The 19881-nt window shown below is 40.2% G+C and overlaps 1 protein-coding gene across 11 annotated transcripts in view; it reads left to right on the forward strand.

Annotated features, from left to right (window-relative positions):
- UNC79 (unc-79 subunit of NALCN channel complex) overlaps positions 1-19881 on the forward strand; it is a 172596-nt gene that overhangs the window by 14798 nt on the left and 137917 nt on the right. For 8 of the 11 annotated variants that reach the window (XM_072986600.2, XM_072986602.2, XM_072986604.2 and 5 more), the window contains exons 3-8: positions 7243-7547; positions 10148-10318; positions 12876-12968; positions 14450-14505; positions 17257-17386; positions 18445-18509. In XM_072986600.2, coding sequence (XP_072842701.2) covers positions 7243-7547; positions 10148-10318; positions 12876-12968; positions 14450-14505; positions 17257-17386; positions 18445-18509 — 820 coding nt within the window. The remainder of the gene's footprint in view (positions 1-7242; positions 7548-10147; positions 10319-12875; positions 12969-14449; positions 14506-17256; positions 17387-18444; positions 18510-19881) is intronic. The other 3 variants (XM_072986605.2, XM_078383744.1, XM_078383745.1) reach the window with 3 other exon arrangements.

The raw sequence follows: 19881 nt of genomic DNA on the forward strand, positions 1-19881 counted from the left end.
CTTTCCACAGAGGATCCTCTGACTGAGGGAATGGAGTCTGGATCATTCCCATTTTTGCTTTTTGACATATACATGCTGCATGCAGTGGTGTAATGTAAAGCCTGAAGTAGATGTGCTCCTTATGAGAAATGCCACAGATGCTTCCTCAAGGAAGAATGATGGAGTTGCATTAGTCATTTTCCACAAGCTATTTTTTAGCAGATTTTGGCCTAAAACCAGCTGCTAGCCTCAACTAGAGTAGGCCTATTGAAGAATTTCTGAATTCAGCAAATGCATATGTCATAGCAATTCAGTGGGTCTAGTCTAACGGGGACTAGCAGTCTGGAACTGGGAACTGTAAGAAATTGTCCACTCTGATCCACAGGCTAATTTACCAAAATTCAAGAAAATTGACCAAAATTAATTAGCATTAAAAAAATAGAAATGGCGGTGGGATTAACCAAGAGAACTTAGTAAAAGATTTCAGTTAATTGACCTCACTTCTTGGCTGAAATCCTGGTGCTGAGCATAGTAAGTCACAGTAGAGTAGGCCTATTGAATCAATGGGAATTTGATCAGTCAGCTGCTCCATAAGTTCCCTTGATTCAAACACGCCTACTCTAAATGTGATTTTCTTTAGCATAGTGCATTGAAACTAGAGTAAACTCATTGGAATAAATGAAATTATGAGCTGGCTCATCAAATCCCCACATTTAATGATCCTACCTGTGACCTACAAAGCTAAGCAAGAGGATTTCAGCTGTTAATTCACGGAACATGATGAATGTTGAAAACATACAGCTAAAAGTGGAGAAGAAGCACAGGTGCCTTATAAAAGCATTGCTACAAGGATACTGCAATTGCCTAATATTGAATGAGCCACCATGCGGAGCCCATGTTCAATTAGAAGACACTGTTAGGAGGCAGTAAATAAAATGTAGATTGCATGAGAGCAAGATTTGATGGACTGTCCATTTTCCATGCCAGAACCCTACTTTCTCAAAGATGTCTTGAAATTAATAATTACAGGATGACAAGCAGGGACCTCTAATAATAGGAAAGCCTAGCCTCGTCCATGGAAACAGAACAGTGATTGATTCATGACAGACAAATTCTGTCTTCTTTGTGTAACATGTAGTCTGCTAGAACACCCTTGTTCTGCTGCTGGGCTACGTATCCCATTATTCTCAGCTATTAGCATAATGCCATGGTGTGTGGGGATGATGGAAGTTGTAGATGGCACCAAGTTGGGAAGGCAACAGCGAAAGCCTTACTGCCCTCTGACTTTTTTTTTTATTATGGAGAAGATGGGAGTAAAGTAGGTGTAATTAGCTGTGCTTTTCCATTTTCTTCAAGGAGAGTTTTGTGCCTTGTCTGACTGGTCTAAACCTGACTGGTCTCAACCTGATTACACATAGAACCAGACCTTGGAAAAGCTTTTTTCTTTCTTTTTAATGGATGAGAATTCCCAGCACAGCCTTTGACTTTGGCATTCTGGTAAATTTGGTAGGAAATATAACTTTTCTGAGCTGTCCGCAGAACATTCAAGCCAGTAAACATGAATATGTCTTAATCCCACTTCCTAGGAAAAGCCTAATTAAAACCCACTTCCTTGGTTCATTTTGCCTTAGAGGTTCCAGTGACGAGTTCATTGCTCTTATCAGAAACCAGACTAGCTGATGATAGAACATTGCATTTTCGGATGCGTAGTCTCTTGTCACTCCAGTTTCATGTTGAAGAGGGAGTTGTTAAGCCCCACGTTTTTCTAAAGTGCCTTATTCCTTTGAATAGCCAAAGCTGATTGGCATTTATGTTTGCTATGAAATAAAGAAAACGGAGATATTCGACAGCAGTAGCATAGGACAGGATGAAAATTAATAGTAAAGCAAGTGGTAAAGTACCACATAGGAGAATAATTCAATTTTTAAAAGGGAATTGGTCAGTATGGACTGGAATTCCACATCTTGGTGTCCTCCAGATGTGTTGGACTAGAGATCCCATTATTTCCTGACAATATGCTGCTTATAACAAAGTGATATTGGGCATCAGGGTGGGGAAACACTGATATAGACAATATTGATTGGAATGGGCAACTGTATCACCCCAGTTTTTTGAGGAAGGGGCTGCAATTTCCATTGGCCCCAAGTGACGGGTAATGGTAAGAGCAAATGGGAATTGCAGTCATAAAAACATCTGGAGGGCCACATTTTCTCACCTTGGAGTTAGATGAATCAGTAGTCTGAATTGTTATAAGGCAACTTCCTCTGTTCCAGTATTAGCACAGTAACGACTGGTGCAGTCACAATTTATGTATTGTTCTTTTGGCAACTTAGTCATTTGATTTCATAAATAACATCCCAGAAACTGGGCATTGGGTAATGGATGCCAAAGGAAAGAGGAAACCAGACAAATTACAATCAAGCGTTACGTGTCCAACCTAATGGGCACAATCTGCTCAACGGTGCTGCTATGCAGCCTGGGTTTGTCTCAGTGAGGTTTGCTGGATGGAGCAGATGGTGTATTCTGTAGTCACAATGAGGAATGTGTGGCTTTTCATGTGTTGCAGGACTACAGTTCCCATTATCTCTCACGAAAAGCTTTGTTAGCCAGGGAGGAGAGGTACTGACCAGTAACATCTTTGGGATGCTGGAGGCATTCAAGAGAAAATAGGACAACCATCTAACATCTGTTAGATCTGTTTTGATTTGGATTCCTACACTGAGCAAAGGATTAACTTCCAACTCAATTATTCTAGAATTCCAGGATTGCCCCCTCTCCACCCCTTCACTGAGCCATGAAAAGGCAATATTTGCATCTTTGCCCGATGAAGACTGTCTTTACAGTCTCCAAAAGGGCTACAAATAAGCATCAAATTAAGTAGAGCTTGAAAATGTTACTCTAGGGGACAACACCATGCAGAATCCTGCAGCTAGCATGACCATCAGCTGACAGATTCTAGGAGTTAAGCTCTTTAAAACAGCTTCCCCAATGTCAACAACCTTACTGGTTGTCTTTGGAAACATTCCTGTAAGCCGAACCTTTGCTTATTCACGTGAAAGATGAGTTCCAAGTCTCTGTACTGAGACTGGTGCTTTCAGGAGCATTCAGATTTTGCCTAATATTTTGCCCAGTGGAGAGTTAATGCCTGAAATCCTGCACAGTAAGTCAAACTAGAGTAGGCCTATTGAAACAATGGGGTTTAGATGAGCCAACTCTTTATTAAGTTCCACTGATTTAAATGGGCCTACGCTAGTTGTCCCCTTCACGGACTGCTGCCTTGTCATGGCAAAGGGGCTTGAGTAACTCAGAGAAGCTATGGGCTATGCCATGCAGGGACACCCAAGGCAGACAGGTCATAGTGGAGAGTTCTGACTAAACACAATCCACCTGGAGGAGGAACTGGCAAGCTGCTCCAGTATCTTTGCTAAGAAAACTCCATGGACAGAAACAAAAGGCTAAAAGATATGACACTGGAAGATGAGCCCCTCAGGTCAGAAGGATTCCAACATGCTACTGAGGAAGAGCAGAGAATAAGTACAAGTAGCTCCAGAGATAATGAAGTGGTTGGGCAACAGTTGAAAGGATGCTCAGCTGCCTGGAAGAGAAAGGAAAGTCTGATGCTGTAAAGAAAAATACTGCATAGGAACCTGGAATCTACGATGTATGAAGCTTGGTAAGCTGGATGTGGTCACACAGGAGATGGCAAGAATAAACATTGACATCCTGGGTGTCAGTGAACTAAAATGGACGGGAATAGGCAAATTCAATTCAAATGATTACCATATCTACTATCGTGGGCAAGAATCCCATAGAAGAAATGGAGTAGCCCTCATAGTCAACAAAAGAGTGGGAAAAGCTGTACTGGGATACAATCTCAAAAATGATAGAATGATTTCAATACGAATCCAAGGCAATCCAATCTAGATTGGATTGGATTCACAGGAATCCACGTTTATGCACCAACCACCAATGCTGAGGAGACTGAAGACTTACAACACCTTCTAGAACTGACACTAAAGAAAGATGTTCTTCTCATTAGAGGGGATTGGAATGCTAAAGTAGGGAGTCAAGAGATAAAAGGAAGAACAGGAAAGTTTGGCCTTGAAGCAGGCCAAAGGCTAATAGAGTTTTGTCAAGAGAACCAGCTGGTCATCACAAACACTCTTTTTCAACAACACAGGAGGTGACTCTACACATGGATATCACCAGACGGGCAATACCAGAATCAGATTGATTACATTCTCTGCAGCCAAAGATGGAGAAGCTCTATACAGTCAGCAAAAAGAAGACCTGGAGCTGATTGTGGCTCTGTTCATCAGCTGTTTATAGCAAAATTCAAGCTTAAATTGAAGAAAGTAGGAAAATCCATTGGGCTAGTCAGGTATAGACTAAATCAAATCCCTTATGAATAAACAGTGGAAGTGAAGAACAGATCTAAGGAACTAGATTTGGTGGATGGAGTGCCTGAAGAACTATGGATGGAGCCTTGTAACATTGTACAGGAGGGAGTAACAAAAACCATCCCAAAGAAAAGGAAATGCAAAAAAGGAAAGTGCTGTATATTGTCTCCCTGCCTATTTAACTTACATGCAGAATACATCATGCGAAAAGCTGGACTGGATGAATCCTAAACCGGAATTAAGATTGCCGGAGCAAATATCAATAACCTCAGATATGCAGATGATACCACTCTGATGGCAGAAAGTGAGGAGGAATTAAAGAATCTCTTAATGAGGGTGAAAGAGGAGAGTGCAAAAAATGGTTTGAAGCTCAACATTAAAAAAACACCAAGATATTGGGCACTGGTCCCATCACCTCCTGGCAAATAGAAGGGGAAGATGTGGAGGCAGTGACAGATTTTACTTTCTTGGGCTCCATGATCACTGCTGATGGTGACAGCAGCCACGATATTTAAAGACGCCTGCTTCTTGGGAGGAAAACAATGACAAACCTAGACAGCATCTTAAAAAGCAGAGACATCACCTTGCCAACAAAGATCCGCATAGTCAAAGCTATGGTTTTTCCAGTAGTGATATATAGAAGTGAGAACTGGACCATAAAGAAGGCTGACCGCCGTATAATTGATGCTTTTCAATAGTGGTGCTGGAGGAGACTCTTGAGATCCCCTGGACTGCAAAGAGAACAAACCTATAAATTCTGAAGGAAATCAACCCTGAGTGTTCCCTGGAAAGACAGATTTTGAAGCTGTGGCTCCAATACTTTGGCCATCTCATGAGAAGAGGAGACTCCCTGGAAAAGACCCTGATGTTGGGAAAGTGTGAAGGCAAGAGAAAGAGGGGATGACAGAGGACGAGATGGTTGGACAGTGTCATCAAAGCTACCAACATGACTTTGAGCCAACTCTGGGAGACAGTGGAAGACAGGAGGGCCTGGCATGCTCTGGTCCATGGAGATGACTTAATGACTAAATAACAACAACACTCCAGTTGTGATTTGTTTTAGCGTAAGTTGCAAGTAGAGTAGGCTCATATGAATCAATGTGATTATGGAACAGTTGACTGCCCAGACTGAATTGGCCTACTCCAATATGACTTACTGTGTTAAACAACAAGATTTCAGCCAAAGGAATGCTAACATCTGCCTTCAAAATAGAAATGTATCTGAATAATCATTTGACCAGTGTTGATAAGCCTTCTGCAACCCAGCATGCTCGAGTTGTATTGGATTACAAATCCTATCATTCACAGCCAGGATAGGGGTATGGGAGTTGAGATCCAGCACACGTGGGAGGTGCAAGGTGGAGGAAAGCTGAAGCAGGCCTTTCCAACAGTTCCTCTTTTAAGCCTAGGACATATTAAAAGTGTATGAACAGATGCATTGAAAACACAATACTGTATGTTGGAAACTTAACATATTTTATACGTTAACTTTTTGTTATGTGATAAATTAGTTTTACAAGGCTTCGAGGGTTCAAAGTTAAGTGTTTTTGAGCTTTTTAATTTCAATGAGAGTTGTGCATGTCTTAAAGGGAAGTCCTGTGCACACATACCTGGGGGTAAAGAGCACTGAATGTTGTGAGACTTACTTCTCAATAAAACTATCCAAGCTTTTGCTGCACTGCTGTCAGCAAAACCAATGGGTCATTAAAATGCTGTACTTTCACTGGATTGTTCCCTTTAGTTTTCTTAATTAGCAATTTTTAGAACACACATTTCAGAAAACTGGAATAATTGACTTGCAGTGATAGTCAAAAGGCGTAACAATTTCATTGATTTTTTTTGCCTCCCTTTTGATGCCCACAGAGCCTTTTAATTATTCAAAATCATTTTTCCTTTAGTCTATAGTAAGTTTGTTCAGTAAATAACGTAAGTAGTATTAGTAATTTATGATAAGACCCTGTTTGGTATGCAGTTATAGAATGATAATGCTTGTGCAGCCCTTGGATTTCCAAATTAACCACGTAAGAAGAGAGCATTTTGTATGCATAAAAAAAGATGTTTCCTTCCCCACTCCCAAATTAAAAGCACACACAAACTACCATTCTCATTAGCTCACAAACATATGCTGCAGCCCATCAACTATATATTATTTTAAAGCTTTTCCAAATGTAGTTTAGCTAACATTTTAGAAATATTATATTATTTCTAAATCCATGTGCCTGTTGAAATCTCATTATCTCAGATGATACTGACGGAATGTCATAGAACAGTATCATGTAATACATACAGACATTATTTTGATGCAATAAACATGTGATTTTTAAGGTTCTCTTAACAAACGCACATGTTTATTCTTTGCTAAAACATGTTTCTGCAAGTGCCACACCTATTTTTTGCAAGCATTTCTTCCTTGGTTTTCCAATGATGGTGTTCAAAATCTTTCCCAGATACATACATCTACATTTTAAAAGATCAACGTTTCGAATGATTTAATGCCGCTGCTATATTTTCATTGTTTCTTCTTTCTGTAGCAAACTACATCCAGTCTAGAAGGGCTGTGAAACATGGGTGTGCCACCGAAACATGCATTTTTATATTTTTGCTCCTTATGAACCAGATAACACATGAGATGCAATGGAAATTTCCTTAACTAAGTTTAGCAATTCTGAATTGTATCTTTTTCCCCCCCAAGCATGGAAGTGAATGGTTGCTAGATTTTGCAAGATGCACTAGTATTGGTAGCAATTGCATCTCATGTGGGATGTATCTGGAGTTTTATTATTTGTTTTATAGTGTCATTTCAATGTAATGTGCTGTTCTTTGTGTCTTTGTTGTCTCTTTTTTTTCTTTGTCCCCCCAACAGCATTTTGTCCCGCACAGGGAAGAAGGAGAATCAAGATGCCTCCAATTTGACAGTGCCCATGACCATGTGTCTTTTTCCTGTGCCATTCCCACTCACCCCATCTCTAAGACCACAGGTCAGTTCCATCAACCCTACTGTTACTCGCTCCCTCCTTTACAGCGTCCTGCGAGATGCTCCCACTGAACGCGGCCAGCAAAGTCGTGATGCACAGTTATCAGACTACCCATCATTGGACTATCAAGGACTCTACGTGACATTGGTGACTCTGCTGGATCTAGTACCTTTGCTACAACATGGGCAACATGGTAAGCAAACATTCAGAACTTTTGGATTTACACTAAGCTCTGAAAAACGCGGGAGGGAAAGAAGTTTAAGTTGGCAGGGACCTGAATTTCAAGTCTTGTGTGTATTCTGTAAATGCACTGTATCTACAATGAATATGTAAAGTATGAAAAATAGAAACAGGGCTTCATTTGGAATGAATATAACGGTGTGTGATCACAAACTATATTACTTGTATGAAAATATGTATTCCTGAAGGCATATTTGCACATCTTCCTACGTGATTTAGAGGTGGATCGACTGGCAGCCCCCGGTCCAAGCAGGAGGAGGTGCTTCACCTTTGGGGCAAACCTCATCACTGGGGCCACGGTCTGTCTCTCAGTGGATCCATAGTCCTTGTCTGTTTGCCATCAGTGTGTCTTACAGAGTAGCTCCCTATGCAACTGTGTTGTGAGGCAGAGACTTGCCTTAATTTCCCAGGCTCCTTTCTCATTTCTCTACCTGCAAATCTTTCCATGGTGGGCTGATAGACAGACAAAGAGACACACGTGTACATTCATCCACCCCTCATGTTGTGAATGCTGGTGTTATTAACTTTCAGCTGCAAGGCGCAGCTTGCATTCACTTCCAGTTAACTCGGCTGTGTCTAGATCTGGTGGCGAACCTTTCGTCTTCTAGATATTTCAGCTTACATCTCCCATAGTCCCTTACTATTGGCTATGCTGAGTGGATCTGATGGAAACTATAAGCCAAAACATCTGAAAGGTTATAGTTGCTGCATCTTAGCTCATTTAATGTTCAGGGGATATCAGATTCAAGCATCATGGTGGCACAGGAGAAGGAGCAATCTAAAGGCATGCCAAAAGCAATCAGATGGAAAACTGAAAACATCTGGATTGCCACACATCCTATGGGGAAGCCATTTATTTGTAGGAGATGATTGCTAAATAAAACTGAAAAAATACGCTAATTTGTTTAAGAAGCAACAATTCTGTATGTTATTTTCCCCAAGAGATTCAGGAGATTAGTCCATTTTATCTTTAAAATAAACTTCCAATGACCTTGCAAGTACCTGAAAAATAGTAACAAGCTTGAGATTCCCTTCAGAATTTTAGATCAGAGCTGATGTTTGAATCCAGGACACTTTAGATGAGGTGTAACATTTCTTATCCTCTGCAACCCTTTCAACCCATCTACTTTTAACATGACATATGGAAAGCAAAAGGAATTAGTTGTCTTCTGTCTTCTGATATGTCAGTTACAACAAACTGTTTGAGGAAGGAAAACTAGAATGTTGATGTAGAAAAATCCTAATTAAATGTACAATATGAACAAAAAACAACACTGTAAAAAAGAATTTTAATGCAATGAACCTTTTTTTGCATCAAATCATTGTGCAATTGATAAAAAATGCTCAAGACTTGGCTTCCAATGTAATTATGGATTTTATGCATATATGTATTGGTGTGGGGTCTATGTATCAATCTTTTATGGTATTCCTAATAGCAAAATAATGGCACTATTTTCAGAGTCTCCTTGGAATTACGAGGATTATATTTCTAATCTACATTTAGGAGTTTCCAGAATGAATTTTACTGTAAGATTCTGGTGCTGCTCAGTTTTCTTTTGACTTTGGGAACATTAATTTTCCCCATAAAGCTAATTGAACTCAAAGTCCTTCTGACTATTGTGTGCCCCTAATTGTGCAAGGCTTGCAAAATGTACTGGTTCCAAATCTTGGGTCCCCAGATGTTCTTGGAATAAAACTCCCAGAAATCCTGGCCAGCACAGCTAGTGATGAAGTCTTCTGGGAGTTTTAGTGCAAGAAAACCTGGGGACCCAAGGATGGGAACCATTGGCATAAAGTGTTATCGAGCAGTTAAGAAGGCAGCAGAGCCAGATCCTTGTCCACAATGTTCTGATTTCCATTGCAGGTCCTCCTATTCCATCAGTTTCACCTGTAAGACGAAGCCAAGGCCAGGACAATGAGAGTGTTCAGGGATGCCATTAAGTGGCTGCAAATTTATAACTATTTAATTTATTAACCTCCTGTCAGAGAAGTCTGGTGCTTTTGTTTTCTACCCCATGTGCCAAAATAACTTGGTGGCCTTTAGGTGTTATGTGTTTTGACTTAGGGTTCTGAGGCGTCCATTTCTTGCTCAGCCTCTCACTTTGGCTGGCAATAGCCAAAGTAATTTGGGCTTTCTGGGCATCAGCAATGATTTAGCACCTTGCCATCCTCCCACCCATTTCTCCTCTCCTCCAAGGGTGTTCCTTTGGCACCAGTGACCTACATTAAATCTACCAGATGAAAATAATAAAATGTAGACTGAAATCCTGTTGCTTAGCCTGGTACGTTGCACTAGAGTAGGGCCATTGAATCAGTGGGAATGTGGTAAGTCAACATCTCTATAGCTTCTGTGCATTCAAATGGGCCTACTCTAGTTGTGACTTACTATGCTAAGCAACAGGATTTAGCCATTGAATGTCTCTTTACGTGTTAATAATAAACTGCACTGGAAGCAAGATTCTGTGACCTGAAAAGGGGAGGGGAAAAAAAAAGAACATTTTCCAAATTCTGATAATCAAGCATTCATATGATTTGTTTTTGTGCCTTTTGCAGATCTGGGCCAGTCAATTTTTTACACAACCACTTGTTTGTTACCTTTTCTCAATGATGACATTTTGAGTACTTTACCGTACACAATGATCTCCACATTGGCCACGTTCCCGCCATTTCTGCACAAAGATATCATAGAGTATCTCAGCACATCTTTCTTGCCCATGGCTATATGTAAGTAGACTCCAATTCTCTTACTCCTGAAAGAAAATGCTAGCCATTTGCTTTGGTGAGACAATCACAGTATTTCCTCTGGGGGACGTGAATGTTTGTGATGAATTAACCTGTGGAAACAACTCATGAAGATTTCTTCTGGCTCTTATCTTACAATAAAATACAACACGCAGGCACACACACAATTAGATCTAATTTCAAGGTCTATGTGTGCACTAAAGGTTAGGTGTTCGGTTTTGAAGACATGATGAAATAGAGTGGCTTTTGTTTTCTGTGCCAGGATTTGGGACAGAGAATTTAAGGGGAAAATGAGAAATACTGCTACCCTAATCAAAGACCAAATTTGGCCATCTAGCCAGAGGTTCTCATTCTTGCCTTATGGGAATATGTGAGAAGATCATTACATATTTTCTGTTTTGCTAAGCAATTAAAGTACATATAGAAGCTAATATGCATTGAGTTTGTACTTTTTGCTGGCTTTCTGTTTGCATGCTTTTGTCTATTGGCCAAGTCCTGTGCAATGTCCTGAATTTTGGAAGTGCTGAAAATAACTAGTGTTTCAGGAGTGATATATTCTGTAACATTTAAAAAGTGCACATTTTAATATCAAATAGTTAAAAGTGCATCTGGGATTTTTCATAAATGACAGTTTGAAAGAGTCAGGTGAATATATATATATATACTCACCTGACTCTTTCAAAGTGTCATTTATGAAAAATCCCAGATGCACTTTTAACTATTTGATATTAAAATATATATATTGCCTCATTTATTGCTATTTTTCATTGCCACAGTAGGGATCCCTTGTTGTCTTACCAATAAAGTTGTAGGATGTTTTATTCCAAATTATGTTGTATGCAGTGTGGTTGCTTCTGGGTCCTGGCCTCTGATTACATTAGACTTGACCAACAATAGAAGAACATATTTCAGTCTAACATTTAGTGAGCCTTACACCTGGGAAACGACAGGCAGGGCATGGGGTAACTGACATGTAATTTGCCATGGGCATTGGGCAAGCACAGATTACTCACCTGTAATTATGGAGATGCATTTTGCTAATTGTGATTGCCCATGGATGGGATCCTCTGCAGTGGATTTGCATATTTTGAGAAATCATCTGTAAGAAATTTTGCTAGACAGTAGAGAATATTCACTTAAAAAAATTAAATACATCTAATGTAGGAAATATAAAAATCTATGTTATGTTACACATAAGGGGATCACTCAGTTTAAAAAGAATTGAGTGCATAGGTATCAAGCCCTGTATCTAAGATCATACCTTACCTCTCACCCTTTTCTGCATTTTGGCTACAGAGATACTTGCCTCTGAGTACACATGAGGATCTGTCCTTATTTATCTGCAGGTCTGTTTGGTTTTTCTACTGAGCCTGCAATGCTGATCATACTTACTGCAGATGGCAAATGGGAGTGTAAGCTGCCACTCCTCCCAGTTTGCTGCCTCAGCCTCATGACTCATTGAGGCTCATGGTAGGACCAGTCCGTTTGTAAGTCATGTACCATGACCAAGTGTGAAATGGATGAGTAATACTAAGATCAGAGTTCAGAAATATAGGGAAGATAATGTCCACTGAGCTTTCTGATACCTCCAGTCAACTAGCTGTCAACAGCTCTGTAGCTTCTTGGCTTGGGCAAGTTGTTCGGTGCAAATTGGAAAAGAGTCATAGACCACCACCTGAGATGAATAAGGAGCCTACCAGTTGACAACTTGCTATGACACAGTGGCATAAATGTAAGATACAGATGGATGCAGAACTGAGAATCAGACAGTGTAGTGGTGAGAATGTTGGAATAGAACTTGGGAGGGAGTCCCCACAGAGTCATGAAACACACTGATCTCTCTGCCTGGCTTAACTCATGGGTTTGTTGTGATGATAAAGTGTGGAGAAGAAGAGCTGTGGAAGAAACATGGGATGTAAATGCAACTAACGATAGATAAATAAATGAATATTGGAGGAAGATGTCATGGGTTGAATTCTATGATGTTATGATTGAATGCCAACTTTGTTGACTAATTTGGATTTTGCAGGACAGAATGCTTTTTGATTGCATGTGGAACATTATGTACTGCCACACTGTCCTGCATGTTTTTTTGTCTGAGAGGCAGAGATCATGGGAAGGTCCTGTTAACTTGAATGGGGCTTTCACTTGCATAAGGAGCAGGGGCAGTTGATGACTCCAGTTTCAGGGGTGCTGTGAATCCACACCAGGTTTTAATCTGCACTTTATCCACGGTGTTGAGCCTATTTTTGGAATATGGTTCAGCACCTTGGATAGTTCCATAAAGCACGGAACAGACTGGAAAACAAATGAATTCATAACAACCCTGAAATTTGAATCACCAGCCATCACTGATAAGGAAGTGCCAGGTACTACCTTACACAAATTCCATTATTGTTCAGTCACTTGCCTGGTGGAGCACTGTGTTAATGGAAGGATGGAACAGGATACCAGCATATATTTGATGGCACTTTTATTATGATGACAGATAGTTTTGGCTTGCCAGCTACTAATTGTTGGTTGTTGTCTTTCTTTGAAGTGGGCTCTTCGCGAAGAGAAGGGGTACCTGCTCATGTTAATCTTTCTGCATCTTCTATGCTAATGATTGCAATGCAGTATACATCCAACCCTGGTGCGTACTTGCTTTTTGGGCTCCTTGTTCATTTGTAACTCCTCCAGCAAGCAAATCCTTGTAACAATGAGTTCAAAATATAGAGTGTGCATTTGGTGTGTGTAATTCTGTAGACCTAGTTTAAAGCTAACACTCCATGAATGGCCCCTCAATGAGTTCTTAATGCCTCTCGGTGTGTCTTTATTTCGAAAATGAATTGAACATGGCTCTATTCCATTGTCTGAGACTGCTTCCTGAAGCATCTACCTTGGCAGTGATAATTACATTTATTGTGTTGCAAAGCGTTGAAAGTCTCTGAACCAATTCTATACATTCTATTTTGATCTCAGAAAATAGAACATCAGTTTTTTTTTAAAAAAAATCACACTTTCCTTAGCGATAATTAAGGAGCAACGACATTTGTATTAAATTTAGGTAGAAATGTGTTGATTGCCTCATATCTGGCATTTCCATGTGGTTCTTAATTATACCTTGTTATGGAAGGACAAATTCCGCCTCCTGCAGTCTGACATGTTGACTGCAAATTAGAACGAAAGGGCATTGTCATGCTGGAGCTGATAATTGGGATCTATTCAGGTATTGTGTGCAGTGTAGATAACTTGCACCTTAAAAAACAGCAACAGAGGACTCCATGTTGTGACAGCTCCATAAGAAGCTGACCTGTTCTCTATCATAACATTGCTGTGCTGTGGGGAAAAAAAAAATCACCTGCTGATTTTTGTCCTTTATGCTGATGCTAAAAATGGTGGCAGCACTGGATGGTTTGAAAGAAGCTTCTTTTGCATGAAGGAATACTTGCACTTGGTTAAAATACTCAGCACCAACAATCCTTATCTTTGAATATCCTTCATTTGTACTTTGAAATCTGACATAAAGTGCAGAACACAGTCTACAGTGGTTCCCAACCTTGGGTAACCCAGGTGCAACTCCTAGAAGCCTTCACCTCTAACTGTAATGACTGGGGTTTCTGGGAGTTGTAGTCCTAGAACACTTGGGTTATGTAAGGTTGGGAACCACGGATAGAATTCTCTTCTGCATGCTAGCTTACACATATAAGGAAGTATTTTGCGTACCCGAAGGGTTGATGATGTGCAATTTATGGGCTATGTGCACATGTACATTGAGACATGCAGTCTGCTATGTATGTTAGTACACACTCATGAAGACTGTACTATGTATCATAGTTTTTGGACCCAAAGAATTGCTTAGGCAGCATGTACAGTTGCCCATTACTGAGTGGATTCTGGAGTTACAGTCTAAAAATATAAACTTTTGAAGCTCTGCCAATTGCCTGTGGCAATCGATTATTTGCTTCCTTGATGCTGGTTTCATAATCCATATATAGCATGTTATTCATCAAATCAGACATAATATTATATCCATTTGACTTGCCAAATAGATGCATAGTAAGGCCAATGAATACATCACAAAGCATTTCCATTAAATGTGGTATTTAATGCAGTCTGTCTTTTCTTTCCCAGTGTACCACTGTCAGTTACTGGAATGCCTTATGAAGTACAAACAAGAAGTATGGAAAGTAAGTTTGTGCCTAAATATGTATTTGTTGAAAACTGTGGAATGAATAGTAATTTATTGTAAACTTGATGTTGCTTTGAATCACTAAAATAAATTTGAGCAATTTATACATCTGATTGCTTTCCCAAGGTTTAGGGAGCATATATGTATAGTTTTACAATATGAAATCATGTAGATATTTTCCTCCATTGTGTATTTGGTTCTTTTGGTTTCCAATTTTAGAAGTGGTGAAAGCTAGTGGAAGGGAATAGCAGAGATTCGTTCTTTTAAAATATCCCTGTTGGTGCCAATGGTGGTCTTATTTCAATGTGTAGTAAAAATATGGCTCTTCATCTGAGGTTTAATTATCTGGCTTGAGTTTTTAATCTGTTACACTGCAGATCTTATTTTTCTATTTCATCAAGTATTTTGTATTGTTTTTAATTGGCTGAGTTGTTTTAAAAATATTTTGTTGATTGTACCACTTTGCCTTAAAGTCTTCGAATATGTTCATATGCAGATGCCATTGTGGAAGGGCTTTTGGATGGGAGGGGGAGGATTTCTATGACATGTCATACTTTCAAAAAGGCTGCAGAAAAATATATGACACGTCATAGAAATCTTCCCCCTAGTAGTGGGTATTGAATATGCTTCCTGACCTGTAAAGCAACCTAGTAATCTGTTGCCAGGTTCCAATTAAGCAAATGTGTGGTTCTGGGATTTTTTGTGGCCTTCAGCATAATACTGTATAAAATAGCTTGAATGCATCAATACTTGGTGTATAAATAGATCATTCAATCACCAGACGAGATCACATTGGTAGCCCCTTTTTGGAGTTAAATTATGTGCTTGAACTAGGGCAAGCCTGTGACATTTTGTTGCCTGAGGCAAAAAATCCAAAGAAATTCCTGCCGCCCAGGTCTAGGTACATGATACTCAAAGCCAAACAGCTGATTTACTTTAGGACAGGAGACAAAAACACCTATAAGCATAATTGTCCGTAAAATACAATAACAAGACAAAGTTTGCTGCCCTTTTCTGATATCCTGGCTGCTATCTCTCTCTCTGCCTAATGGTAGGGTTGGCCCTGCCTTGGACTTTGCCAAAATTCTGGTCCATTGTAATTGTGTCTGTTTGTGCCTCTGCAACCTGTCCAGACTTCCAACATCAGAATCTGTCCCTTGGTAACTGTGACTTAAAGGAAGCATCCTTGTCATCACCATCTCCATCACCATTATCACCATTACAGGGGACCCTCGACTTACAGACTTTTCGAGTTACAGACTTCTCTGGCCGCAAAATTTAGATTTGACTTGCAGCCAGAGAATCGACTTACAGACCGGAAAAAACCCCAAAATGGAACAAAAACAGAAGATTAATCGGTTTTCAATGCATTGTAGGTCAATGGCGACTTGACCTACAGAATTTTCAACCTGCAGCCACAATTCCAGTACGGATTAATTCCGTAAGTAGAGGGTCCACTGTATAAGTTCATCTATGCTAATCTCATCTTCATCTTCATCTCTTTCTTCTAACAAGAAAAGTGGCATACAGAAATAGTCAACTGACAATATGCAAGAGAAAAAGCCAAGATAAACTAAAAAATAACACAGGTGCAAACTGATTCATTAAAACTGCAGAAGGCAGATGGATAGTTTTCCCAAGGGTGATCAGGTTGGCTTCATCAATGTTGAGCTTCTGGTGGGTTGTCACAAGCGTGTTATTCAAACCTGGCTTTTGTTTTTTTTTAATTGTTTAAAATTGGCTTTTAACAATAATTTTTCTGTATTGTACATTAATTTGGTGAGCATAAAAATGATTGAGAATGCTTTGAGTGAAGAAATAAAATCAGAATTTGCTGAGAGACTGATTTGCTGAGTTACTTTCAGTAAATAACTTCTGTGTCTTATTTAAATATGGTAACAGTAAAATGCTTTGCCTTCTCTATTCTGAATTTATCTGCTGAGAGGGAAGAAAGCAGAATATATTTGGGTGTGGCATCACTGTGACCTTAGTTGTATGCTCAGAGGCATCCTTGGTCCAGAATTCCAAAAATATATACATGGCATACCTGAACTGTAGGATTCTCATGAAAAAAGAAGCCTGCAGTCTGTTTGTCCTGTGTTAAAACCACATAGCCCTTAAACACAAGCTGAAGATCATTGTACAGTGGTGCCTCACTTAACGACGATAATCCGTCTAGTAAATCTTCATGGCTAGGGCATTCCAGAGTTTGAATCCCATCACTGAAAATGAATTCTGTGTAAATCTGTCTAGAGGAATTCTCAGGAGAAATGAGCAGATTCCATTTTCTGAAGCTGTTGGTGCAGTCTTGAGTATTCCTATGTTGAAATGGGGCTGATTCCCAGGTAGCAGGGGTTCCCAGCATTTACAGATTTGGGACCTCATCTCCCAGAAGGCCCAAACAATGTGGTCAGTGGTCACGGATTCTGGCAGTTGTAGCTTGACAACACCTGAAGATTCCTAGGCTATTAACCATTGGTGTAAAAGACTGTAAGTCAGGAGTGGAATCCTACGCATGTTGACTTAGAGATAATCACCATTGATTTCAAAGGTGCTTACTCCCAGATGAATACACTGATATAATAAAGCAGCCTAAATACATTTAAGGCCTTTAAAGGAATTCTGAAATGTGCACAATTTTCTGTGGTCCACTGCAGGGTCATATTGTTTTGTTGCTTAGGTTTTATCAGGCCTCTCAACACCAGCATCTTTTGCAATTAAGCCCTTGACACACTTGTCTTTCTCTTAGGACTTGCTTTATGTAATAGCATATGGCCCCTCTCAAGTAAAACCACCTGCAGTACAAATGCTTTTCCACTACTGGCCCAACCTAAAACCTCCAGGGGCAATAAGTGAATATCGAGGCCTGCAATACACAGGTAAGTCAAGCTGGGCAGTAGTGCTAGATGGACACGCTTGGCAGGAAGTACTCATAAATGCTGTAGAGGCATTTGAATACACCATTGTTTTTCTGTGCAATGGTATACTCAAACCATGTGTATAATCTGTTCATTTCCATATATAAGAGGCACTCATAGGTTTCTGTGTCTCTGAATGGTTTCGTCACCCAGGATGACGATTATTTTTCATATCCTGCCTGGAAAAGGAATTAAGCATTGGAAGAAGTAATCAAAAGAAAGCATGGGAAGTCCTTGGTCGGTGGTTTTGATGATTTCCATATAGGCTGTCCTTTCCTGGGGCAGAGGGCTGCACCAGGTGATCTGCTGGGCAGTTCTAACTCTACAATGACCTTGTGGAGTTATGCAAATCTGTTGATTTGCCACTTTGCCAGTTCTTCACTGATACTTCTGTGGCCGGATAGAAGCATTCTTATTTGATCTCAGAAGGGGTAAGGAGGACATTATTCTTGGGACCTCAGCACCCGACCTGTATTCTGTTTTTGCTGTTCACACACATATATAGACCACTTGAATTCTTGTATTGTTTATTTAGTGTTTGATGAGTAGCAGCTGAATGTGTGAATTGACACCAGTGGCAATTCTCCACATAATTTTGATTCTTCCCAGTGTTCACTGTGTGTAAGACTGGGAGAAGTTCTCATCTCAGTGCATTAAAAGGAACATCAACTGTACGTAGGGTGGAGGCAGTTCTTTAATTTGCAAAGAGATTTAGGCCTTTGGGTTGCAGACTAGAATTCAGAGTGCTATTATACATGCCTGCCATTCAAACTGCACATTTGGGAATAAATTCGGGGCCATGTTATACTAATGGATTTATGCTCTTGATTTTTCTGAAAGAGGCTAATAATGAGAACAAGAGATTAAAAACTGTTCAGAATCTGTCAGATATTATAGCTCTGAACCCTAAAATCAAACCTTCCCATTTGAAATCCATGCATTTGAGCTTATTGATTCCAGTTAGTTCTGTATCTAACAGGTGCTTGATGATGCATAACTCTTGCTTCTTTGTTTTTCAGCATGGAATCCCATACACTGTCAGCACATTGAATGCCATAATGCCATTAACAAGCCAGCAGTAAAGGTAACTAATATTCCTGCACCTTACAGGGTGTCCAGTGAGAGGTCATGTTTAAAAATGTCCTGGCCAGAGATTGTAAGAATTGCCTTTTTTGGACTGTAAATTCCAGAATACCTGAGCCATCATCACCAGCGGTCATGCTGGCTATGTTATTGTGGGAGCTGCAGTCCCAAACAGTAAAATTTCCCATCTCTGGTTCCAGCAGTCTCTAAAATACTGTGGTTACTCTACATTTAGAGTTAGAATAATAGTGCTGTGCCATCAAATCAATTCTTACTTAGGAAGACCTTTTGCAGGGTGTTCTAGGTAGAGAGAACTCAGAAGAGGTTTACCATTCTCTTCTTCTGGAGGGTATCATGGGACTGTGGAGCTTGTCCAAGGCTACACAGTTTGGTTGTTCTGCTGGGAGGCACTTCCAGCCATACTGAGCTCACTCAGCTATTCAGCCAGTCTCTTAAAGTTAGAAGCTGAAAGGAAAACCATGTTATCTTCAAAAAAGCCTCCCAACCATTCAAACTGCAATATTGTCTAGTACACTGGTTCTTAACCTAGGGTTACTCAGGAGTTTTGGACTGCAACTCCCAGAAGCCTTCACCACCAGCTGTCCTGACTGGGGTTTCTGGGAGTTGCAGTTCAAAAGCTTCTGAGTAACATAGGTTAAGAACCACTGGTCTAGTACAACCAATCCCCTGCAGTGGTTCCCAGCCTGGAGTAACCCAGGTATTCTTGGACTACAATTACCAGAAGCCTTCACTACTAGCTGTGCTCACCAGGATTTCTGGGAGTTGCAGTCCAAGAACACCTGAGTTATCTAAGGTTGAGTAATCTCTCTAGTTATTCCTATTTAACTCTCCAGCTTGTTAGAAATGTGGGTTTTTTTAAATAAATAATTTTTACTTAAAATATCTTTATATATTGTTTATAGAACAGAAATTTCTGGACCAAGTCTGTCTCCTTATTGGATGTTTCTCTTGATTATTTTCCACATGTTACCAACCCCACTTCCCACAGAGCTGTAATTCCTTGTTAGACATGGGCTATTTGTATTCATATCCCTGGGGATATGAAAATGAATATCTGCACCACAGGTGCCATGGAGGCCCATTCCCTCCCCCAGAACCAGCCAGTTCACTCACCAGTTGCCGTGCAGCCCTGGGGTCCTTCATTGTCATTGTACCAATCTGGGAAGAAGCCTGGCTGGCACTTCCTTGCTTCTCTGCAGAAACAACCATTCATCAGCTAAGTGGGGAGATTCTCTATCCCAACTCCTTGCCAGAATGGGCGGCTGCTCTGGGAGGCGGGGAAGCAATGGCCAGGCTTCTTCTCAGATTGACGTGACAACAAAAACTGCCTGGTTCTGGGGGAAGGGAATGGG

Source organism: Pogona vitticeps, chromosome 1 (assembly GCF_051106095.1).
Source record: "Pogona vitticeps strain Pit_001003342236 chromosome 1, PviZW2.1, whole genome shotgun sequence".
In the NCBI taxonomy this organism is placed as follows: Eukaryota; Metazoa; Chordata; class Lepidosauria; order Squamata; family Agamidae; genus Pogona; species Pogona vitticeps.